Below are 26,564 nucleotides of genomic sequence, written 5' to 3' on the forward strand. Positions count from 1 at the left end.
AATTGGGCCATAGAAAGAGGACCTATCTTCTAATGATCAGATCCCACAAAGGCCTCTGGACTTACTATACGTGCGCTGTCTTAACTGTTCTTTGTTTGCCAGTGTCCCAACTTCTTGCAGGTGGCAATATAACCTGACTTTTTAATTCCTTAATTTCTGTGCCCCTCAATGGATGAGAAAGACAAGAGTTTTGGCTGGAGCTGGGCTTTATGCAATTTACTGCATCATTCCTCAAAACCAGATAACTGGGAAAATGTTTGTCACATAACATGTGACAAACATTACTACGTGCAAAAAAACATTCAAACTGGGCCATTTCTGTCGGGCCAGTTGGAGATCTGAGATTTGTCTTCCCTTTACACCTCCGCTATCAGTTTTCTCACCTGTGAGGTTCCCTTCAAATGTCCCTTTCTCAGTGCTCAAATATACATGCACTTCTCAGAATTGTGTATCTTACAACATATTGGCACTAAATCAATCAATGAAGGGCAGAAACTGCCAGCAGAACGTTATAGAGCTTTTCCACAAAAAGGCTGGGGTACCTTAAACTGCATATCTGGTTCATTACTTGCTCTCCACCTACAACTAACTTAGCAGATTAGATAAATATTTATTTAAGGCTAAGGCCAGATTGGAGTTCCTGCTCCCATATCTGACAATTTTATAAGCACTACCGAACATTTTTAATGGCATGTAGCTAGTGATTTCCCTTTGGTATGATCACATGGGCAATACATTGCCAATGTGACAGGACAACAAAGCTGTCTGTTGACTTGCTAAGGTGACTGCATGTTGGTAGATCCCACAAACATAAGTGTGTAAATAGAATTTAAAAAATGCAGAAATAATGAAGAGTATAGGTATACAGCTCTGCTTCTCTATAGCAATAGCATAACATGTAACCATTTTTAAAGAAACCATAAATATATACACAATAATTACAGTTCATAAAGCTCACACAATTTCAATACTTTCCTATTTACAGTAGAAAATAGAAAAACTGTCCATTACTTTTGCAGTTCTTTATAAATATATCTACCTCTTGTTATATTAATAAGCAACGTAAACCAATAGTGGAATTATAAAGTAGTTTGCTGGCAAAATCTGCTGACCAGAATTGATCCCAAGCTCTGGGTAATCTGCAGAAGTGAGTCTATTGCGTTGGTTCCATGATGGGTAATAGACATTCTAACGGTCTTTCCAGCACAACAGTATCATTTAGAAACACAGTAGATGGAAGTGCTGATACTAATAGACTCTACTAATTACAAAGTTTCCTCCTTGTACCTCTGAAGTCAGGCATCCGTTGCACGTTCTCTAAAAGCAATAAGTTATCAGCACTGCTGCACTCGTTGCACAAATAAAACATTCTAGAAATGTGAAAATAAAAGGCTGAAGTCTGTAAAGGCCTCTGTATTTCTTCACTGCAGCCCAAAACCTTCCGCATTGGAAATGGCAATTGTCAGTTTCTGCTTTAATTCCTTCTTTGTTTTGTAGGTGGGTAAACACAGCTGGTTAAAGCACGTGTGTGCCACTGGCAACCTGGAAAGGACAGACACATTACGACATTTTATACCAGCTAGTTGCAAGATGTTAAGTAATATAAATATTTTATGTAGTGGAATAATTTATTTTCTATGGAATTGAGTTCCTTTTTTATGTCCACAAGGAATCTGTATCCTTCCCTGTGTTTGTTTTCTGTGAGCGGCTGGTTGCATTCCACAGTTAAAGAACATAATGGTAGGTAAATAGTCCCTATTGACCCTGATGTCAGTGTAGGCATCTCTCTGACTGTTATAAAATACATTAGACTGGCCAAATGTGCAGCACTGAACTCTTTGTCCAATTTTTTTTATTATGTTGAGAAGGAGACCTGACCACAGTAAGCAGGTGACTGGGGGAAGCAGTTGAGGCCACAGAAGAATGGAACCAAATACACAGGAACAACAGAGCATGTACTTCTTTCTATAGTCACAGAAAAGATACAAGCATAAGGTGCAATGAATGTAAAGAAAGAATAGCATTGAGCTGCACAAGGAAAAGAAAGGTTAATGTGCTGTGAAGCTGTCCTGGAAAATAGGCAGTGAAGCTGCATGCAGAACAGTGGGGGAGTGTGCCATGCACAGTAAAGGTACAGAGGATCAGTCCCTGAACCTGCCAGTCAGAAGGTGAGCACACAGCCAGGAGCAGAAATCTATGAGGGAAGAAACCATGGTCCAAACGATTTGCTTAAAGAAGAACTCCAAGCAGAATAAAACTGTATTAGACGTGTTGACTCAAGGGTCATTAGACTGGTGGAGTAGAGGGCAAAGTAGGGGTAGCCCCATTGCAAGGGTTAAGTACTCATTTGGGCTAGGGTCTAAAATAACAAAGCTATACTCATCTGAACCTTGGTCCCATCTGATTGCTAGACTGGACCCTGCAGCCTCTCTCTCCCTCCGCTCAGGCGGTCTAATGACCAGTAAGTCAAAACGCCAGTTCATCTAATACAGTGTTAGTTGTGAGGATGCCGAGTGACATTCCACTGCCGGGGTGGGGGAAATAGGCTGCAAGGACTGGTCTGGTTGGACCGAGGTTCGGGTGATTATATCTTTGTTATTTTAGACACTAGATAAAAATAAGCACTTAATCGTTGTAGTGTGGGGGTAGTCACACTGCAAGGGTTAAGTAGAGAAGAGGAATGGTATTGGGACACCTGTAGACCAGAGAGCAAGGTGGTGCATGAATCATAAACATGTCAAAGTGAGTGTGGGAATATTGATAAGCAAGGAAAGGGCTCCCACATGCATATTAAAATTAAAAGCATAGTTGTAGGCATCTATATATTGAATTCCTGCATACACTAGCCCTAACTCCTTGTACAGTATGCATGATTACCAGTTAGTTGATGTTTCACTCTTTGAAATCTTGAAATTCAAGTCTGCCATCCCTCCCACTGGCACTCGGTCACTTCCCGTTGTAAAGTGAAGCAGTTTCTTTTGAAGGTCAAGAGGAAAACCCAAAACGACATCCCAGAAATGTCTGCGAGACGACAAACACGTTAGGACCACAACATTTCTATAATTCTATTATACATTTTTTTGTTTCATATTGAGTGACCCAATCTAAAGAAAATTGCCACCAGCCCGAAAATTTAAGATATACCGTATATACTCAAGTATAAGCCGACCCGAATATAAGCCGAGGTACCTAATTTTACCACAAAGAACTGGGAAAAAATATTGACTCGAGTATAAGCCTGGGGTGGGAAATGAGGCAGCTACTGGTAAATGTACAAAATGAAGATAGATACCAATAAAATTACATGAATATTTATTTCAAAGAAAAACAATAACCTAGCTCTGTAAGTGGAAAAGGGGGTACAGGGCTACATATCATGTACTACGGATCATTTAACCCATTCATATTAGCAGAGGATAATTGTAAATCTATTGTTCAGTGCATTCTATAGAAACTCGGCTTATACTCGAGTATATACGGTATACAATTTATTCTTGTATAAATACAGCTTACAAAAATAGAACACAATTAAAACACCCTGTATGGAAACAGGAGCACTCTGCAGCAGGATTACAAGTCCAGAAACTGATAAATGTAGCTCCTGGGCTTAGTGCTGTTGCTGGTTCAGGCACCATTCTAAACCAGTGCCGAGATAAACAAGTGTAATGTAAGTGCCATTTTTAAGCCCCCAGAACTTTAAGTGTCTAATTAGTTTCTCTCCTCAACATTCCCTGTCTTGGGAGAGAGCCTCAACAGAAGTCTATAGAGAGCTACTACAAACATGTGGACAGTGGTAGGAAGATCCAGGCTGGCAGGAGGTAAACAATGCTGTGGACCGCAGCTGCGGGAAGCTGGGTTAGTGAGAAAGATTTGTGGAAAAAAGGATAAGAAAAACTTTGTTTGAAAGTTTACTTATCCTTTAAAACAGTCCTGCAGTGACATGATGTAATATGTTATAAAGTAATTTCTGCCAGGACAGCCTAGTGTCTGGGTCAGTTTGATACTACATAGTGAAGTAAGTATAAAAGTGACAACCATGGAGCCTGCAACTTAAAAAAAAACCCAGCAGTGGCAGCTCCTGTCTTTTTCAATCCATTTAATGTCATCTTCTCAAATAATTTTCAAACGTTTAAGTGAATAAACCAAGCTGACCTGATTGTAAGATCTGTTTTCTGGTATCCATCATATTGAGCATTTTTCTGGAGTGCATGCAAATCTAGTTCAGGGCTTCCACAAACAAGGATCTCCACTTCTTCTGGACGAAGTAACTAGAGGGAAAAGTATATCGTTAAAAGACCTAGCTAACCGATCCCTGCCTTTATAAGTTATATAAAGTTTAAATGGGAACTCTATTGAAAGGCTTTAGGTTTTAACTTATATTAGACTGTTAAATATGCAAATGTGGTTCTTTGGGCAATACCTTGTCTATTATTTGATAAACATTTAAAGGGTGATCCAATATGATGAAGAAAAATGACAGCTCAAATCCAACTTCTAACTTTCAGGAATAAACCCAGCCCTGAGCATAGCAAGCAGCCATGGAAAAGCATCTGGCTAACTAGTCCATATGCTCTACTAACGACCTTTGCTTCCTTGCTGCATTATTGAAATCAGCCCAGTGGATTTTGTTCAGATACATCAAAGATTTGCTATTCTTGAGTATTGTGGAGTATTATCTGTAAAGCTTTTTATGTGCACAAACAATTTTTTTTTTCAGGACAAGCCTTTTGGCATCTACTCCATTCTTAAGATAAGTCTTCCCACAAACACACACACACACATACAGTAATGGAATTAAGGAACCTCTAGATTCAGAGGGGAGAAAGACAGGAGTAGGTCCCCGAAAGCTTGTCCTAAAATATTAACTTTTAGTACAAATATAGTATCACGAACTGTATTTAGCTGTGTTGTTGCAAGTGCACTAATATGACTACAATCCCCCTAAGCCATTCTTGAGTGATTATTTAGGTGCAGTAGCTCATAGCAACCAGTCCAAATTCACTCACAAACTCAGACTAGTACCAAAACCTTATTGTTCGCAATGGTTTACCATCACTGAGAATTGGAGCTTTATAATGGGGACTGTTTATTAAATGAGGCCTTAAAGTTTTATGTCCCAAGAAAGTAAGTCTTGTACATCTCTGGGAAAGCTGAAACTAAAGGAATTGGTCTGAATTCTGACACAAATAAATCATAATGTCAAATATTTTTCATAACTAATGCACTATCCATTTTGCAATGTTTTCTTCTGTGAATATTGAACTGATATCTCATGGTGATAACATCTTTAACTGTTGCAACATTTCCAAACCTATTTATCTGGTCTTGCTTACCATCAATGCATTAGAGGAACACACACTGTGGAAACCATAATAGAAGGCAGAAAACTGCTTGTAGATGGATTTATTAAGCAGAAAGTCCACATAAAGCTGGACATATTCTGTAAAGATAAAACAAAACCTATTGTAAACGTTACAATTCTGCTATTATTTTGTCAGGCACAAACTAATAAATTCTTAATACATATCTATACCTTTTCTATTCTGATTGGTAACAGGGATTTTATCTCCACCAGGTTTAAGACTGTATGATTTAATCACTCCAAACTCTTCTTGAAAGACCTGTAAAAAATAATAATTTGCAAATAATTTCATGTTATAAATCTACCAAAACATATCATTGCATCTAGATTCTAGAATGTTAGTTGATACCCAAGAGATGAGTGACTATTTATTACTAATGTTATTTATTTATATAACAACATCTTCTTGCAGATACATTGAATGGGAAATATAAATGATTAGCAAACATATACAGTTAGGAAATTTATATATTGCTGCCGCATGATAAAACATGGATATTTTAAGATGCATAACTGAAGCATAATAGTCAATCAATTAAAGTGATATTCAAGTCAAAAGGTTTCTAAGCTACTTCAAATGCTGATGAAATCAGTTTCAATGGATGATGCTCTTTGATGTTTAAAAGTTTGAGTTTCCTGCAGGAGCAGCTGGTCCCCTGAGCACTGGTCCTGACTTCCTTTAGACCCGGTTCACACCTGGGCGTTTTGTAGTGCGTTCCTATGCTCTGCAAAACGCTCAAACACCGAAATCCCATTATTTCCTATGGGTATGGTTCACACCTGGGCGTATTACAGGCCGTATGAACGCGCTACAAAACGCCCTACGCCGAAAGAAGTACAGGAGCTTCTTTGGGGGCGTATTTGCCGCGCGTATCCATTGGGATACAGCCAGGTAGCCCTCGGAAACGCGTGTTTTTTAACCGCGAATCGCAGTAAAAACGCGCGGCATGAAACGCGCGACAAACACGCATATTCGATACGCCCAGGTGTGAACCCAGCCTTAAAGAGTGACTCCATTCTCACTCAGAGTGCTATGCAGTCACCCTTGTGTGTGCTAGTAAGCTGTGTCGTCACAAGTGTCACTTGTTTGCCTGATGAAGGGGATCCTGTGAGACCTCGAAACGTTGTTTAGAGTGTTCTACTTGCAACTAGTATGTTAATAAACATGTACTGAACTTGCTTTGGAGCGCCAGTGTCCATCCTTTACTGATATTTTGTCAGAAGCCACCTGCTGCACCCACCCTCCATTTTTGGAGCGGCGGCTCTGAGTGCGATGGGTACACCAACTGTATCCACAAACACCCAGACACAGCAAATCAAGCTACTCTCCTCCACCCTGGCCCCCTCTCCTCATTTCTCTAAACTAGTACATGAACAGTTGCTGGAGTCTGCTCTGTCCCTTGTGATTTTGTACTGGAGAGGAAGTTTAGGGAAGCTGAGCAGGGAGACTTAGAAGCAGCTGTTCAGAAACATGATGCTTGTAAGTGCTTGGGCAAAAATGTAAAGCAATGCTTTGCTGAGCAATGTATATTTGTTTGATCTGGATTCATTATTAAAAACCGTTTGAGAGTTTAATACTACTTTTAATTTATCTCAAGATGATTGAAATACATATACAGGCAGTCCCAGGGTTATGAACAAGATAGGGACTGTAGGTTTGTTCTTAAGTTGAATTTGTATGCAAGTTGGAACAGGTACATTTTTTAAGTGTAACTCCAGCCCAAATGTGTTTTTTTCGTTTTGGATAGCATAAGGAAGGGTTAACCCCCTGTAACGTTTGTTTTGCTGTGTGTGCTCCTATTCAGAAGATAGCAAAACAAATGGAAAACGCACTCATCAATTTGTTACCAGCTTTACAGCAAGGTGCACATGGAAAGGCTTTATACAGTACAACAGCAAAATGTTTTCCAGCACACTCACCAGCCAGCATGCAAAAAAAATTCTCACCGCTAAGGTTAAAAACAGCGGTTTAGATACACGTCTTCAGAAGATTTACCCCCAATTTCTGTCCCTGAGACAATTGCATTTTGAAAATTTTGTGTTGTCGTGGAAAAAAGGATTGGTGATTAAAGCTTCAGTGGAGACACCTTTTTCCCATGATAACTCCTACAGGAGTGAATTTTCCTTTCCTAGGAAGTGAGATTAAATCTTTCTAATGAGGATACAGACCGCAGTAAAAACCTCACAGTGACCCGGAGGAAAAGGCGGGCACCCCTCGTCTGCATGTCCCAACAAGAGCCAACTTCCTGTAATGTACGTACAGTACTATGAACCAGACCCAAAAAGGATGGCACTCCTCGTCAGCACGAGCGTGGTAGCATTACAACTACTGAAATGCTGCGCGGTACACTTTGGCTGCAGCCTGGGGTCCCTGCTGTATAGTAATAGCCTCCGTTTGTAAGTAGGGGTCTTATGTAAGTCGGCTGTTTGTAACTCGGGGACTGCCTGTTTTATCTTAATCTTTTAAAACAGACCTGAAATGTTGAATAGAAATCCTCTTCCACATTGCCCTCATATGTTAGCAGTTCATTTAGTCCATGAGCCAATTCCTAAAAACAAACAAATGTTATACAGTACAAAAACATGTCTAAGGTACAAACTTAACCTGCATTCACAGTGTTGTGTTTAGGTAGCTATCAATATACTGCAATGCAGAATACACAGATGTTTTGCATGTGCATTGTGATGCACCATGGAGTCTATTTGTAATCAATTTGTTCTGTGAGCATTTGTTCTGTGCAAAAAGAGGCAAAAAATAAACTTGCTTAGTATTTTGTTTTCTCAGGTCGAATGTAAAGTACGGAAAATACCTTATCATGGCCACTAGATGGAGATGAGGAATGTAGGAAATAAATTCTTATTACCTATGCTACTCAGCTCTATCTAGTGGCCATAATGGTATGGCCACTAGATATTTTCCAAATGTTACATTCAACCTGAAAATAAAATATACTAAGAATGTTTGTCCTTGCCACTACTGACACAGAATGGATGTTCAGAGAGTCACAGGGCAAAAGACTGTAACAGGGTTATTCACTAAGCTGTCGGAGGCAGCTCCGCCCAGCTGTCATTTGCATGGCGAGCGGCTGGCCTTAGGCCGGCCGTTCGCCCCACTTCGGCGGTCACTTTGGCTCAGTCGAGCCGAAGCATATGTCTTCGCTCGGCTAAGCCACTAGCCAGCCTTCAGGAGCTGTACGAGCTATAGTGAATAGCACGTACAGCAGCCCTTTGGTTCGACTGAACCGAAGGGCACCCGCAACCGAAGCTAGCCGAAGGATCAGCCAAAGCTTCGGCTGATCTTTCGACTAGCTTTGTGAATAGACTCCCAATAATTGTTTATAAATAGAACCTTATGTTTATTCTTTAGGATGTCTTTCTAAATTAGTGCCACTACAGCAGCAACTTAATAGTGTAAATAGTGTGAATGGAGTCCTGTTTTACTATCCAAGAACTTGGCAACACTATATTTGTCTCTTTAATTGGCACAGCATGAAGAGTACACTGAGTTACATGCTTTAGGTGTGCGCTAAAAGAAAAAAATCTTGTTAACCAAAGCAACCAATCATATTTACATTTTTCTTCTTCTAAGCTACATTAGACACATCCAAGACAGAATAAGGATTATAACTCCTGCATGAAAATAAATGCGCGAATAAGCCCTAAGGGCCGAGTGCAGTCAATATTTTTTTTTTTTATATAATAGTAGAAAAGGTTTGAACTGTCTATCAGGTATGTATCGTTGGACATGTCCCTGCTGAGAATTCTTCTAAATTCCTGTCTTTTCAACAGATCTCAGATACAAATAAAAATATATTTTATGACCTCTCACTGGTTTTTGAATTATTATTGTCTATGCCCCCCACTAGTCAGATTTCCCTTAATTTCCTGCCCAAGGGATGGGTGTCTTGCAGACTGGGAAATATGGGGGAAAATCTCACTGAGACAACCACCACATCTGATGTTTCCAAAACTAATCAAGAAAGTTTTTGCTAATGTTAAAATACTTCTAGTCTCTGATTGCATTAAGGGCTTGCTCACAAGGGCGTTCCAGGAGCAGAGCAGTTACAGACCGGATCAAAACTGCGTCCAATGTATTCCAATGGTATTCTGGGCTCTAGTTCACACCGCAGCGTAGATCCAGAGCATGTAAAAAAAACTGCAGCAAGCCCTATTTTACCTGCTTTGGAACGCATGCAAACGCTCTGGAATGCACTGAAAGCCCTTTTTAAACTAAAAAACAAACAAAAAAAATTTCAAAAATGTTTTTATACCAAAAACGGCCCGGAACGCATCAAAAACACGGCATAACACACTGCCCTGCGTGTGCAGAAACTCATGCAGATCTGGTCTGCATTTGGTGTGAACAAGCCCGTAATGTGAAGTTCTAGGAGTTATTAATTGAGGGAAAATGAATGACTTCAGGTGAAAATAAACAAACTTTGTGATATTTGTGTACAAGATCTATATACATTTTTATGAGAAAACAGTCCTGATGAAACAACAAACCGTTAACGGCTCCTGTGGCTTAAAATATTAGTGTATGGCCACATTTAGTCAGCTGACCCCAATGTGGCCTGGATCTAGACTTCTCTACACAAGCATCTAATCATAAATCAACCAGGGTCACTCTGTGCTTGTGAATACATCTCATATATGATCCTACACCAAACTTACACAGCTTAACTAATTAAACCAGCACCAATTGTTCTAACTCTTGTTTGTGTAAGAAGGAAAGCGAAAGGTAAACTTACCGGCATAATTTGATATAGGTCATCCAGAGTGACAGCTGCAATGCCCACTGGCATGTTCTGATCGCAAGGTACTATAGCAGGACTTAGCAGCTTCTTGTAACAGCAGGGTGGAAAGCGAATATCTAGAGTGATGCTGTTGTACACAGCCAGTCCCATCAACTTGCAAGGTTAAGTAAAAATCCAATTATTTATTGGAAGATATTTTGTGCCTAGTTTTATACTGTGCATTACTGTATATCTAAACATATAAACACTTGTATTACTGGAAGGAGAGTAGACATGTTTGTGCCATAAATTGTTACTTGTATGTGAAAATGTATTACTCATTGATAAAGTAGAACTTCTTGCTCTTTGCTGAACTTTGATGGACAATCCAAATTAAAGTAAAAACAGCAAAGGTTCACTATGCTAAAAATAAATCTGTCTAAAGATTAAATAATTTCCCAGGAGAAAATATGAGTTGGAAAAATTGTAAGTGGCTGGAGAAGAAACAATGAGTGACATCTCAGAACTTTCCTCTAAGGAGTTTGTTAGAGTTTGTATTAAGGTGCCCACACACAGGCCAATTATAAAGAAGTAAGTCATTGTATGAATCATCCATGACTTATATGGCTTAAAGATATCTAGTCAGGCACTGATTGGCTGGGGCATTAAAACTTAAATCCCTATCTGTTCATGGTGGTTCTATCAACACCTTTATCCCCTGCACAAATTAGATGTTTGGGGCTGGTGCTTAGCAACCGTATTTGTTGGATTTTGTTGTCAGCATTGATGGACAATCTATAAGATATATATTATATTAGATAGGAAAGAATACCGTGGTTAAACAAGAAGCAAGTAATTCTAATTGCTGAACATATATTAAAGAAATACACAGAGAACTTTGAAATGCTGTGATTTCTGGGACATACAATATATACAATGTTGTTATAAGTTTCCACGCTAATCTAATGTGAATAATTAACTAACTGCTGACACTTAAATGTGAAAATACACACAAAAAAAATTTACATAATGATAGTGCAGTGCTATAGAAAACAGTGGTTCAAAATATACAAAAAAACATACTACATATATAAATATGTAATAGGTGTGCCTCAGTGCTTCACTCCACGCATCTAAGTGATCAATGAACGAACTTTCAGTGCACACCCGTGCTTCCGTATCCACACTTAGCACGGCTTTACACTGAAAATTTGTTCATTGATCGTTTGGATGTGTGGAGTGAAGCACTGGAACACGCCTATAATAATTGGATCACTTCACAGTGTTATACATTTCTACATGGGACTCTTTATACAATATATATTGTTTATGGACACTTTTCTTTTATTTGCTGTTGTAGTATGGTATATATATTTTGGGCCACTGTTTTCTATAGCGCTGCATTATCATTATATAGAATATTTACAATATCATGTGTCAAAAGTAAAAAAGGTACACAAAAAAAAAGGAAGAACAGAAATGAAGATTTATCAACACAGCATCACCACCTGTGCTGCTTAATAGTAGCCCTGTGCCAACATAACATCATTCCCTGCACCTGAGGTGTGTGTAAAGTTGCTACAAATCCTTGGATAAGGGCTTGTTCACACCAAGCACGTTCCAGGAGCAGAGAAGTTGCAGACCGCGTCAAAACTGCGTCCAATGTATTCTAATGGTATTTTGTGCTCTAGTTCACACCGCAGCGTTCAGTTCTAGAGTATGTAAAAACACTGCAGCACGCCCTATTTTACCTTCTCTGGAACGCATGCAAACTCAACAAAAACGCATGCAAACGCCCTGGAACGCACTGAAAGCCCATTCTAAACTACAACTTTTTTTTTAACCAAAAACGGCCCGAAACGCGGCAAAAACCACAGTATAACACACTGCACTGCGTGTGCAGAAACTCATGCAGATCTGGTCTGCATTTGGGTTGAACAATCCCTAAATAAGAGACATTCTAATTTGCACTAGATAGACTACCAACTATGTCTGTGTATTGCCTGGTAAAGTGCCTTGTGTATATCATGTATTTTTTATAAAACGTAAAGGATACAGTTCCAACCAGACGAAACTCTGAATAGTTATCACACTTAAAGCTGCTAAACCAATGAAAGCTTGAGTCTTTGTGAAAGGTAAACATACCTAAAAAAAAAAAAAAAAATATTAATCATTTTGCAAAATACAGACAGTATGATATGATCATCTGAAAGCACCGCACCCTGTTAGAGCACTAAAGAGTGGTCCTTGACTTACCATAGTCAGGATGGAAAATTTGTCTGATCAGCAGGAGAAACCACTCCTTAGTCAGGCCACCCATGTCAAGACCAGCTTCACCGACAAAAGTAACTTTCAACTTTTTCTTCAGGTCGGCCCGTTTTCTAGTAAGCTGAGAAAACAGAGTAGTGTTACACATGAACAGTTTTGATAAAAGTTACTTCTATCAGTTTACAGAACATCTTAGCTCAGTAAAACAAATATCAGTACTTGTGTGTGTGTGTGTATATATATATCGAATAATTAGAATATCGTGCAAAAGTTCATTTATTTCAATAATACAACTTTAAAGGTGAAACTAATATATGAGATAGACTCATTACATGCAAAGCAAGATAGTTCAAGCCGTGATTTGTCATAATTGGGTTGATTATGGCTTACAGCTCATGAAAACCCCAAATTCACAATCTCAGAAAATTAGAACATTACATGCAATCAATAAAACACGGATTGTACATAGAAGAATATCAGACCTCTGAAAAGTATAAGCATGCATATGCACTCAGTACATGGTTTGGGCCCCTTTTGCAGAAATTACTGCCTCAATGCGGCGTGGCATGGAAGCTATCAGCCTGTGGCACTGCTGAGGTGTTATGGAAGACCAGGATGCTTCAATAGCGGCCTTCACTCTTCTGCATTGTTCGGTCTCATGTCTCTCATCTTTCTCTTGGCAATGCCCCATAGATTCTCTATGGGGTTCAGGTCAGGCGGGTTTGCTGGCCAATCAAGCACAGTAATCCCACGGTCATTGAACCAGGTTTTGGTGCTTTTGGCAGTGTGGGCAGGTGCCAAGTCCTGCTGGAAAATGAAGTCAGCATCCCCATAGAGCTCGTCTGCGGAAGGAAGCATGAAGTGCTCCAAAATCTCCTGGTAGACTGCTGCGTTGACCCTGGACTTAATGAAGCACAGTGGACCAACACCAGCAGATGACATGGTTCCCCAAATCAACACAGACTGTGGAAACTTCACACTGGACTTCAAGCATCTTGCAGTGTGTGCCTCTCCATTCTTCCTCCATACTCTGGGTCCTTGGTTTCCAAATGAGATGCAAAATTTGCTCTCATCAGAAAAGAGGACTTTGGACCACTGAGCAACAGACCAGGTCTGTTTTTCTTTAGCCCAGGTAAGACGCTTCTGACGTTGTTTGTTGTTCAGGAGTGGCTTGACAAGAGGAATACGACATTTGAAGCCCATGTCCAGGATCCGTCTGTGTGTGGTGGCTCTTGATGCACTGACTCCAGCCTCAGTCCACTCCTTGTGAAAGTCCCAACCACGTTTTGAATGGCCTTTTCCTGACAATCCTCTCCAGGCTGCGTCATCCCTGCAATTAGAAACTGCACCTCTATAATAAAATCCCCTATAGCTTTGACAGTTTTGATTGACTAAATGCATCGAGCAGAGCTACAGTGTGTACCATGTTATGACCCTGGAGTATAAGAGGACTGGCTTTTGTGTGATTAAAGTTTAGCCTTTTATTGCTAATGCTGTGAAGCATTCACGCTGTGTTAATGGACTGATTCATGCACATGCTGAATAAAGTAATGCTATTTGGAGGTGATGTGTCTTCTTTTCTTTGAGCGGTTCCATGTTTTCCATTGATTTAAACTGAAAACGCTTCAAGCACTCAAGCAAAAACGCATTGTTTTAATTAGTGTGGTTTGAACAATATTTTGGTTGTTGTTTAAATTATGTTACTATAGTATAGGCAATGTTATTGTAGAGTGTAGTTTCTAATTGTATAGTATGTTTTATTTCACACACTTATTCATTGTAGAAGCCTGTTTAGTATGATCTTGTTTCTTCTTCTTTAAATTACTATATTAATGTAATTTGTTTATGGAAATATTGCAATGATATTCTATGACCTGTGTCAGCCCCCAGCTTTCTTTGATTAATAGTTAAGCCAGTAAAAAGCTGACTGGTTGATGAAGGCACACAGAACTTTTTATCCTTAGTGTCTACAATTATTATAATTTAAGGTCATATACCCTTTGTCAGTTTATCTAACAAAGGATAACGTTTTTTAAAAGTAATACCTCATCAAGCGAATCGCTGACCAATTGGAGCCGCCTCACTTTGATATTAAGGAACAACATATTCATATCTGGCTTTTGCCGCCTCGCTACTTTATCCACAAGGCTTTGCTGTAGAGATAAAAGACAAGTTATAAAACGATTAAATTTTTGCTTTAAGATAGATATGTACTGTATGTGTATATGTGTGTGTAAAGTGTAGAGATATAAATCAATTACTTACTAAAAAATTACTACTCCAGAAAGTGTCAATTTCCTAGAACAGTCCCCTCCCTCCTTGTACGTCATAGCCCTTTCCTCTGCTGGGAGAGTCTAATTACTGTGTGTGCTTACCCAACTCTAATGCCCATCCTCATACCTTGATCTGTAGCTCTGGGGGAAGAAGGGAAGGAGAATACTATAGATTGTCACTTGCGTGACAGCTCTGAGTCTGCTGGGGCTGCTGACATTACATCCACCGTGATGGCACTCGGCAAGCATAATATATTTTGGTGAAATGCATAGTGACAGGGTGTCCTTAAAGGAGAACTATGCGGCAATGTTTATTTTTTTCCCATAGTTCTCCTCAGGATCACGGGAGGACATGTACTGTTTCCTCCCGTGACCAAAAACTCGGCATATAGCAGGTTATTGCACGCTATATGTTGACCGCGCCAGAGCCAGGACGGATCCCGACAATACTGTCCAGATCCACCCAGCTGGCTGATTGACAGCGGGCTCTGCCTCTCAAGGCAGAGCCAGCTGTGCCCACCCCCTCCACTGTCCGTCCCTCCAGTCAGTGCTTGGAGGATCGGAGAGGGGAGGGGGGAATCCCCGTGGGGAGTGGTGACTGTCAGTCACTACTCTCTGCAGGGAGATGATGGGTGAGATGATCAAAGTGAACGAGCGGCGTTACATTTTCGCTCACTTCCCGATCAATAGAGCCGACGTGTGACAGTTTAAAGATCACTCAATGGCTCTAACTATAGGGATGTAAATCACTCACCCCATAGTTCTCCTTTAACTACCAAAGTGTGTACAACTGGTTGCTGCACGTTACAGAGCTTCCCTGCTTTTTTCTTTGTGTCAGTAAGTGTAGTACAGTAGTGTAGTAATTGTAGTGGAACCAATGTAATGTAGGATGTATTAGTGATTTCATACATTGGGAACATTGTGTGATCATTACCAATTAATCACTACCTCATGCCATAGGGAACCATTTTCCACATGTGTAGCAATGAAATCACGTTTTGTGTTATTAAAAATCACCCGTGTGTTCCTAGCTTTAAAGGGAATATGTTAATGAATGAAAAAGATGTTTGGTGAATGCTGCGCTGGGTCACAAGCTAAATCCTAATTCCCCAGTATTAAATGCCTGATATGATATGCAGCTTGTAAATCAGATAATGTCGAGTTCCATCAGACAGTTATTGAACTCAAATTTAGATTTCCCTAATATAACAAAATAAAAAGAGGGACACAGCTGTGAACTAGTGAACTAAGCACTGTGTACTCATAGAGGAATACTGATGCATTAGGTGTGTGATAAGTTCACTTTACAAAGCAATTCTGCTCAGAATGTGTCAGGAGACATGGAAAGCAAAATAATAATAATACTGTGTGCCACCGCGACCTTGTGGGTTGCGTTATTGATTCTTTTCTGTGACTGGAATCAGTCTGTGTTTTCCTTTAGCTCCATCAAGAGTAAGATCTATTAAAGCCTATAGGGAAGTCTTCCCAAAACTGACTTTTTGAGAGCTTTATCCAATTGATCGGCAGAATGGGAACATATAGCACTGTGTCTTTTACACATTACGCTTGCCATATTCCTTCTCCAAAGTTTGCCCTAAAATATTCTGTCTTGACCCCACACTGCAAACTGTCCTTTACCAAAGTCCCCTAAAAACATTATACATGTATATTTGAACTTGACACATTATCCCCAATGCAGTTTGAGGGAATAGGCATTACAAAGCCTTGTCATTTTTATGGTATCCTCGTATATGCAAAAATCATTGTTTTCAACTGTGGAAGATCAGACACAACATGGTTTGCATTGACTGCTAATGACCTAAAAGTAGGGATCTTCTGATACCAAGTGCAGGTACTCGGTACAAGTACAGATACTTTTCCAGTTCCAGGACTAGACTAGAAAAATATAGGCAGGTGTTATTTTTAAGGAGCATACGGAGCTCCTGGGATTTGTACATCCCCATTTTATTGCATTTTTTAAAATAAATATAAAGGGATGCACCAATACAATTTTTCCAAGTACAAGTTCTGATACTTGCCCAAGTACTTACAGATACAAGTACTGATACATTTTTGTTTACAGAATAATGATTTCAGGACAGTGGTGGAGCGCCAGAACCAGGTCCCAGCTGCAACCCTGGTAGTTTTCATGAAAATGCCAAGTATCGGCACTGGTATCTGGACATCCCTACCTAAAAGCATGACTGGGAGAGATAATCAATTATACATCGTTTTTTTTTCTGGTACCAGGACTGGATTATACCAGCCCTCAGTGCTTTAGAAACCAACACAAAATGGTTGTAGATTATATTTTTAAATATCTAAACCGCTCTACTAAGAATTTATTTTCAATTAAACAGAAAAGCATTCCTGTTTAAATATTTCCATTGATGAAACCAGTGGTTTTAAATCACCAATGAGTGCAGTAGAGTTTGTAATGTGTACACGAAGGCTGGGTTCACACCTGCGCGTATATTTTCTGCTAGTTTTTTAGCACGTTTTTTCGTTCATCCCGCCGTCTCCGCCCCCCTGCAACGCGGCCGCTCGCAAGGGACGGAACCCGGAAGTCGGCAGCCGCCGGAGGACACAGCAGGGATCGCAGACAAGGTAAGGCCTGTACGCTGTATTCCCGAGTGTGGCTCGGGGTTACCGCTTTATTAACCCCAATCCACACTCAGGAATACCAATGAAAACGCCCCAAAGAAGCTCATGTACTTCTTTGGGCGTAGGGCGTTTTTCAGCGCGTTCCTACGCGCTGTAAAACGCCCAGGTGGGAACCCTGCCCATCGGCAATTATTGGTTTTCACATGTTGAGCGTAGGAACGCGCTGTAAAACGCCCAGGTGGGAACCCTGCCCATCGGCAATTATTGGTTTTCACATGTTGAGCGTAGGAACGCGCTGTAAAATGCACAGGTGTGAACCAGGCCTAAGAAATGACTGCTAGTCTTGTGAAAACATGTATTTTTTTTTTATCGTTTTTTTGTGTTAAACTACCTTCCTGCCGCCGTATTGTAAAAAAACAACAGGGAGGTGAATTTCTATTTCTGGAAGGCGACCATAAATGTCCTACTACAAATGGCTGCTGGGCGCCGCTCAGTACACAGAGACACTGTACAGAACCAAGCCCTGTACAGTGTCCCTGACCCTGTAATATGTGATTGCTGTGATGACTGATAGCAGCGATCACAATGTTACTGTTTACATTAATGATCTCTACCCTTCCTCTTACTACAGAGAGAGAGAGATAAAGAATTTAAATTAATTTAAGTTTGGTTGCAAATTTCATAGAAACTTATTGTAAGAAATCAAATTGCATTAGTATGCATTGTATTAAAGGGGAACTGAACTGCGGGGTAAGTGTTTTTCTCCATAGTTCTCCTAAGGGTCACGGGAGGACACAAACGTCCTCCCGTGACCAAAGCTCAGTATACCACGAGCTACAGCTCGCGGTATACTGAGACTGCCGCAGCAGGGATGGATCCCGACATTACTGTCGAGATCCACCCAGCTGCGTGATTGACAGCTGGCTCTGCCTATCTAGAAGCAGAGCCAGCTGTACCCGCCCCCTCCCTCGTCCGTTCCGCCAGTCAGCGTGAGTGAGTCACGGCTCTCTGCTCTGCAGGCACATGATTGAGAAGTGAGCGAGCGACAGTATGTGTTCGCTCACTTCCCGATCTATTGAGCCGACCTGTGACAGTTTAATTGTCACACATCAGCTCGAACTATGAGGTTTGAGTGAAAATCACTCACCTCCTAGTTCTCTAAGGCAGCCGATTCAGTTGAAAGGGTTGCCAATTGCACCAACAAGCTGAACCTGCTGCATTTTTAGTAACATAGCACACCGCAAAGGACAGTAGTGCATTACCATGCATTGCAGTGCACTTTGGTACCATTTAAAATTAATAGCACCGCAGCTTACCAACACATAAATTGCATTAGTGCAATGGTGTGGGCCCTTACAACAATCATTTTGAAATGACATATATAGGACTAACAAAGCCCGACTTACTCTTGCAATGCTGATCATCTGTTGCTCAGAGTCCTTCTGGATGATGACTTTTTTTGCAGCAATGGAGAGGACAAAGGGAAACTGACAAAATGAAAACCTAAAAACATAAGTGGATTGTTAAATGTTGAACCCAAGCCTTCATTAGCATTGTTCAACAATATATTATGCATTATTAAAAAATCTGTATTATTTTTGCCATTTTCCTTTGTGTTTGTACTGGGCATGTTGGACTGTGAATAAGTAACATCTGTAGCAAGGATTCTGATGTAGCATCTGTAGGAATTATTAAAAGTTTTCAAAAATATAAAAAACACTGTGCCTGTAGATGTGCTTTAACAAGTCTCAGTACACAATAAAACACACCTGCACTTCTTTTCGGCAAAGCAGTGCACCACATGTACATTTTCTCACATGCATTGCAATGATCTGAAGTGTAAGTGTGTTGGTTAATACATTTTATATGCATTGGGGTGTCCTTCCTAATGTGCGTGTCTTGCATGTCAGTGAACATTTTGCTTTGTGTCCTCAAGTTGCAATGCCCTGTGCTGGCTTAGTGGAATGACAGCCACATCCCTCAACAAAAGAGTCCTTACATAGATTTGTATAGCAAGTGAGAGGGTGTGTCTGACATAGTCTGTGTGAATTACTGAGTGTTCAGGGTCTTTTTTGGTGCTTATTACATTAGGCAGTCATATCCTGATAACCTGTACAACTGCTGTAACAGGAACGTTGAGTTAAGACTATGAAAATGGAGGCTGTTATTACAATGTCCAACTGCCTATCTATTTCTGTGACTTCAGTTGGGCTTAAATAATCACTCAGTCACCTACAGTAACCTTTTGCCCTGTATCTGAACCTCCTACATGTCCTGATAGATGGCTTTGGTTCCCCTAGCTACCTATGTTATCTGCCACTGTTCAGATGTCTGGTGCCAAATGCCCTAAACTAGTTTTATAATGACCTCTGAACTAAGAATCAAGTTGTGCCCCTGCTTTTGGTCATATGACAAAAAAACTTCAATAAATGAAGCTTTTGCTATCCTAAAAGGACTGGTGTGCTGGTGACATTTCTACAATTTTGCTGATATTTTCGGCGCCATCCGCAGTCACTGCGAGCACCCCCCACTACAAGGGACATAGCGATAAGGAGTGCGACAAGGATAGTGCCTATTGTCTGCTTTTATACTGTCTCCCACTACTACTAATGACTCATTATGATGCACTTGACTTGCCTGACTGTGCCAACTTATCCAGGTTGCACTCTTCTTACTACCTGATTCACTATAGCTCACCATGATATCTTCTCTCACCTGTACCACAGTGTTTACTGGAATGTTGTGGTGTAATTCACAGTTTTGTAGTTAGGGCCCATTTGGTTAGCATCTTGGGAAAATCAAGAATAAGGAGGAGTGTATGTAAAGAAGTATGGAATGTATGGAATGGTCATCTATCTATTTACAACAAAAGGGAACTAAAGCCAAACCTTTTTTTTGGCTTTAGTTTTCTTTTGGGTCACAGGAGGACATTAAATGCCCTCCTGTTACCCAAACTCAGCAGCAAAGAGTGGGCTCCTGCCCGCTATCAGCTGACAGTGCAGAGCTGCGCTGCAGCCAGGAAAGATCCCGACAATATTGTCGGCATCCACCCCACTGCCTGATTGACAACTGGCACTGCCTCGCTAGGCTGTGTGCACCCCCTTTCCTGTCTGACCCTCCAGTGAGCACTAGAGGAACAGAGAGGGGAGGGGGAATCCCTGCAGGAAGCGGTGACTGTCAGTCTCTGCAGGGAAAAAGCCATGAGTTGAGCGATCAGCGGTTAGTGATCACTCTCAGTTCTCGAGCTATAGAGCCGGCGTGTGAAAGCTGCAATGTCACACGCCGACTCAGAGTATTAGGAAGAGTACTTTTTATTCTCCCAATACTTCTCTTTTAAATACCACTGTGGGTAACTGTTTTTTTTCCCCTCCAGTTTAGTACTTCACGATTGCAAACACCACCTAACTGGTTTTCATAACCACAACTGATCACTTAATTCCTTTCTCTACTGCTGGCCTCTTGCTATAGTATAAAACTTTTTTGTTTTAAAGCTCAGGCATTACTGGTGCACCAGAGCTGCTGCTCCCTTATTCTCAAAAATGTCTGCTGGGCGCATGTAGCAGGAATCAGCCTAGTGTTTTTTGGCATGCTGTGGAGGTACTGGGCCAAGTCTTGTGACTAGAGTACAGCTAGGTAAATTAATTATTTTTATCCCACACTAAACTTAATAAATGTGACTCAATAAATGTGAAACTTAGTTTTGTTTAAAGCAACACAAACTGCTTCTATTTCCCAATGCATACATTTGAAATCCTTAACTAGGGATTTAATTACAAGGACAAGTGGAGTAGATGCCCATAACAACCATTTATTTTCAACCATGCATTAGAAAAACAGTAGGGTAACCAAACACTTGAATTACCTTTTTATATTACTGTTCGGTGTATTTCTCATTGTTTTCACCCAATATTCATAACATTCATAACCTTTACCTTATTTCCACATAAGATTAATTTACACACTGGTTGCATCTTAGGTAAAAATATTATAGATACACCCCTATATCTGTTGAGGTTTTAATGAAAAACAATAAATAGCATCTATTGTAAGAATAAAGTCTAATTAAATTTAAGTACCCACCTGTGAGTGTTACCATAAAACTGCCAGGTTTGATAGTCTTCCATAAGATCAATATGGTCCAAAGTGGAATTATAGAAGTCGGTGAAAGGAATAATTGGTGGATTGCACAGAGAGTTTGCAGCATCTGTGGGAGCAAAAAAAAATCTCAGTGACAATAATCTAAGTTTAGGCAGTGGTAATATACTGTATCTAAGAGTGGCCATAGACAGGTAAATGTCTAAAAGGCCTGTCCTATAGCACCATGACTGTAAGTCACCCAACAGACTAAAGCAGCACAGGCCGTTAACCACCTTCTTTCCTCTACTTAGTGACAAAAGAGAAGGGTCATACTTCTTGGTGTTTTCTGAAGGAGTGCCTACTTGACCCGATACTTGCCTGAGTATCAAACTGAGTCAGGACTATTTATGACCAAGTACAGTACCATAGTACACCCTATGGGCCTATGCCTGTGACTAGTTTAGAAAAAAAGGTGACCATGCAGATTATACAATCATGTGAAAATAAGTAAAACCCGATGGAAATTGTTGACTTATTTTACATATCTGGACAGGCAAACATTGGATCTCCATTCAAACAGTGCCTACAGATAAAGGTGAAGATCCAATGTTTGCCTGTCCAACTATGGTAAAGTCAACAATCTACTTGGTAACGGTTAACGGTATCTGCCATAGTATATTGCTAATAATAGGGTCATTTTAAATAAAAGCATTGATATATAGTAGAGTAAGGTGCAATGCAATGTAACACACAACGTCTAATCAGAAAACTTTTGACTAATTATAATAGGCTAAAAGTCGTATCTTGAAAATGTTCAGAATGGTTTATCATTATAGAATGAGATGCTTTCATATCCACCTTCAACCTTCATTACATTTCTTTTAATCCTAGTAATTGTATATATGGAAATTTAATTGTAAGCACTGTGAGACCATATAGACAAAGAATAATTTAAATTAAAACATATTTCATTCATGGGTAAATGCTAGGCTGAACTGATCACCCAGCCAAAATAACCTAGTAACCTACTCCATGTCTACTCGTTTCTATTGAGTCATGCTCTTTTTGTAATATCCTTGTGTAATGTGCACTAAATATTTAACAGGAACAATGATATCCCGTCATTATGGCTGCAAGAGGTAAGAACTTGAGTAAATCAATTAGCAAGCATCTACCAAAATGAAAAAATCTTTTTTTTGTGAACATACACATTAGAGCAAATATGCTAATAACTAGCAGTGCTATGACCAGCAAACATTATTCTTTCAACCTACTTAACAAAGTTAGCGCTTTGGTTGCAGATGAAATCCACCACGTGCATTTTGCTGCTGGTGGGAACTCTTCAGGCTTTGCAGGAAAGAGGCGCAAGGATATGAACTGTAGCAATCGGTCAACCAGTTGCTTAAAACGCTTTGGTGACACCCTAGCAAAAGAAACAAAGAATTTAACCTTCCCTAATGCATTATTTATTTTCAAATGGAAAACACTAAACATTAGCATTAGACTAAAAAATTGTGCAGTAGACTGCTAATGCTAGCTAGCAAGTGCTGAAACACATTTTCCCTCCGTAGTGTGTTGTGTAAAAGTGCGTGTTGCTGCAACACACATTAATGCAAACTATGTGTGTTAGCACACTGCAGTGCCATTCGTTTTTAACGGCACCCCAACACATAAATGCAGTGAAGCTTCAACAGAATTGTAGTGCAGCGTGCACACGGCATGATAATGCAACACGGTGCGTTGGTAACAATTGTGCTTGATTATTTTTGGGATGTTTTGGTGCATTGCCAGCTCATTCATTACAATGGACTGCCTTAGGGCAATGTACATCAATGCATGGAAAAAAAATGTGTTAACTCCGTCAATGCTATGTGTGGTCCCCTAATCCACTTTTTTTTCCCCAACTAAATTGAGTAAAATAACTAAAATTTTGCACTGTTCAAACTGAAACTGACATTAGCACTAGTAACCTTTGAGTGGGTGAATCGTCAGTGGATGTAACTAGTTGTAAGGCATATCTTCTGGCTACAGGGCAGAAAACATATTATTTGCATGAACTAGATGAAGGTGTTTGCTTCAAAAATAGTGTTTGCAGCATGTGCGTAATTGTCATGGTAAGGAAATTGGCAGAACAAGTAACACAAATGCCAGGGATGAGTAGCTATGTCATTTTCTCTTCCTTTTCCATACCAATTCCGCCCCCCCTACCCTGTCCAAGAAAAATCCTTGATGAAGTTCACCATAAATAAGAAATGTCCTTACTTTTTGAACCAATGTATCAATAAATTGTGGTCCGCGTCTGATAGTGTGGCGATTTGTCTAAGAAGATGTGCGTAGATGACATAAGTAGAGGTGCTGCTGAACTGTGGATTCTTTAAAAAAAAAAAACAATTATAAAGAAGTTAGAAATGTAAACTTTTCCACTTCAGAAAAACATGGAATAAATTAGAAACTAGTCAAAAATCTTCTGACCTGTGTTAGGATAAAATAGGCCCGAAGGTCATCCTTTGTTCTTGGCCTAATAAAACAATTTCAAATGTAAATGTCTTGCACGGCATAATATTTATTGGGTTGAATGCAAAAAGTCTCACAACACATTATCAATGAGAACGTAAACTGCTATAACTGAACTGTAACAGCACTTTTAATCTCTGAGACCTCAGGACAAAAAATGCGGGAAAACAGGTGTAATGGAGACACTATGGCACCAACTACAATAAAATACTCAGAGGGTCTAACCCTTCCCCAATCTATCACAGGTAAAACATATTTTCACTAGAGCCAGGTTTAGGAAGTGCAGTAATAACAAATTGCTCTTTTATATTCATGAAACCAAAATTTTTTGATGACTTAACCAGTTGACATCCGCAGTGTTAAACCCCCTTCATAACCAGGCCATTTTTCAGTATTCAGCGCTGCGGTACTTTGACTGACATTTATTCTGTCATGCAGCGCTGTACTGAAATGAATTTTATACCCTTTTTTGGGGACAGATAGAGCTTTCTTTAAATAAAGCCTCCATCCTTTTTCCTCCTTTTTTTCTTGTTCTGTTGCAGTAGAAGATAATGCTCTCTCTTTCTCCTGGTGATTACGGTCACTGAGATGGAAAGTAATGGAAAAATCTAAAATTGTACAGTTGTCACTAGAACAGGAGAACAGAGGGACTATATCAATGGGGACTCATGTTCCAGTGAATACTGTCTAAGAGGAGATTAATCTTCCCAGAGATTTTCTCACTTTCTGTTGTGGCTTTTGGACTGAAAGTGAAGGGAAATCTCCACAATGTGGAAAAGTAAAGACAGGAGTTTTCGCCATTCCCCACTTTAGCCATAACTAGAAAAAAATGTTAAGGCTATAGATATAAGTTAAAGAAGAATGCTAAAATATAACTTTTTTACTGCCATCTTTTGGTTATTAACTACCTCCCGGCCAGCCACTGTGTATACACGGCCTGCCATTGGCAGTCCACTGCAAGGGTTAAGTGCTCGTTTTCGTCTAGGTGCGAAAATAAAAAAAAGTTATACTCACCTGATCCTCCAAGCTGGGTGGTCAGTTCAGTCCCTTCAGCCTCACTCCTCCTCCACTCCAGCGGTGTAATGTCCTGTGAGTCATCACATCCAATACTCGGTGAGGACACTGAGGGGCATAATCTGAATCGGAGGAGGAAACAGGCTGGAGAGTGCTCTGTAACCGCCAACCGGCTACGAGGTTCAGGTGAGTATTACTTTGTTATTTTGGCATCTAGGGGAAAATGATCACTTAACCCTTGGAGTGTGCGGGTAGCCAACATGCAAGGGTTAAGATTTTTTTCCCCCCAGAGTTCTTAAAAAAACAGAAAACGGCACTAAAAAAAAAGTGATGTTTTATTATAAGGTATAGACAGCGAACTTCTCTTACCCTTTCCATTCCCTTAACAGACTGTTAATAATCCCTTTCAGCACTGTTTTCTGGATATCTTGAGCCTGGTAAAATAAAACATTATTTTAATAGTCATGAAATGACATGTTTAAAATAAACCAGGGCAATGTAAAGTGAGCATGGGATGTGAATATACATAAGCAGAGGTTACCTTTTAGTGAAAACTATGACAAAATGATCAGTAGATTCACAGGTATAGGCAACTGACATTGTATGCAAATCTTAACTTCCTGTAAAAATTTACCTTGAGCATCTTCTAGACCTACTAGTGAGTAGGATCCTCTGTCACATAAATAACCAACCAGTCTTGGAAGGTGGACGGAGGGATGGGACCCATTGTGACGTCACAGGAAAAGTTAGGATTTACAGATATTTTATCTGCCTATATCAATATATCTACATATTTTAAACATCCGAATTTCAATAAATGCAACCCTCTGCTTTTTTTTAACTTGGTTTGAATTGATGATGCCTGTAGTAACTTTGCTACAGTGGCTCTTGTATTTCATTAAGTAAAAATGCATCCTCCGATAAACTTTTACATACTGTAAGAAAAAAAAATGATGTAAATAAGGTCACCATACTGCAGAAATGACACATGGGTAGCAGTATATTGCTACACTATATAGTTTTGTTTCAAATGACCCCTTACACAGACCCTGCTCTACTGATAGCTACTCGATTGATGAAAGCTTTGGTAAGGAAAGCAGGATGTTTGTACGGTCAGCTAAAAGGGGGTTAAGTGTTTATGGCCAATGAGGATCATTCCGTTTTAAGGTAAAAGATCCATAATCATGATTTTGTTCTGTACTACTGCACCTGCTAAGGCCTAAGAATTCATTTTAATGTATGTAGTTGTCAACATGGATTCACATAGATGATTTCTGCAGCAAGTACTGGCTAAACTACCCATTACAGTAAATCTAACTGTACAAGAACATCTGAAATGGATAAACTTGTCATACTTACAGTATTTATTAAGGCATCATAAACAGTGTTTAAAAACTTTGTATTAATTCTGGAATCCTCAACAGTGTTGACAGAAGTATTTACATCTCTCTGTGAAAAGAGAAATAAGTTATTCCTGTAAAACAAGATTGTGCTTTAATGTTACAAATGTCCTGTTTTGCATACGGTATGATATAACTAAGACCTCCACTTCACAGTGTATAAGTGAATGAATATTATTTTTCAGTTCTAGTATTGGTGTTTGTTTAGCAGTGCATCCAACAGTATGTAAAATAGAGCACCTAATTACTAACATGGAAGTCAAAGAAAAACCCTGCGTTAATTAAAATGCAGGATAGCGCTTTAAAACAAGAGGCT

At 39.8% G+C, this 26,564-nt stretch overlaps 1 protein-coding gene across 1 annotated transcript in view; it reads right to left on the reverse strand.

The window, feature by feature from the left end:
• Positions 1-1,282: 1,282 nt before the first annotated feature.
• HECTD2 (HECT domain E3 ubiquitin protein ligase 2) overlaps positions 1,283-26,564 on the reverse strand; it is a 65,219-nt gene continuing 39,937 nt past the window's right edge. The window contains exons 5-21 of the mRNA XM_018572562.1: positions 26,208-26,297; positions 25,218-25,282; positions 23,793-23,838; positions 23,583-23,692; positions 22,595-22,743; positions 21,324-21,447; positions 18,650-18,746; positions 14,412-14,519; positions 12,355-12,487; positions 12,155-12,243; positions 10,114-10,272; positions 7,837-7,911; positions 5,534-5,621; positions 5,334-5,440; positions 4,153-4,268; positions 2,878-3,021; positions 1,283-1,542 (exon numbers count right to left, since the gene is read on the reverse strand). Coding sequence (XP_018428064.1) covers positions 1,422-1,542; positions 2,878-3,021; positions 4,153-4,268; positions 5,334-5,440; positions 5,534-5,621; positions 7,837-7,911; positions 10,114-10,272; positions 12,155-12,243; positions 12,355-12,487; positions 14,412-14,519; positions 18,650-18,746; positions 21,324-21,447; positions 22,595-22,743; positions 23,583-23,692; positions 23,793-23,838; positions 25,218-25,282; positions 26,208-26,297 — 1,821 coding nt within the window. The 3' untranslated portion in view covers positions 1,283-1,421. The remainder of the gene's footprint in view (positions 1,543-2,877; positions 3,022-4,152; positions 4,269-5,333; positions 5,441-5,533; positions 5,622-7,836; positions 7,912-10,113; positions 10,273-12,154; positions 12,244-12,354; positions 12,488-14,411; positions 14,520-18,649; positions 18,747-21,323; positions 21,448-22,594; positions 22,744-23,582; positions 23,693-23,792; positions 23,839-25,217; positions 25,283-26,207; positions 26,298-26,564) is intronic.

The sequence above is a fragment of the Nanorana parkeri genome, unplaced genomic scaffold, assembly GCF_000935625.1.
Source record: "Nanorana parkeri isolate BGI_ZX_2015 unplaced genomic scaffold, ASM93562v1 scaffold2071, whole genome shotgun sequence".
NCBI lineage: Eukaryota > Metazoa > Chordata > Amphibia > Anura > Dicroglossidae > Nanorana > Nanorana parkeri.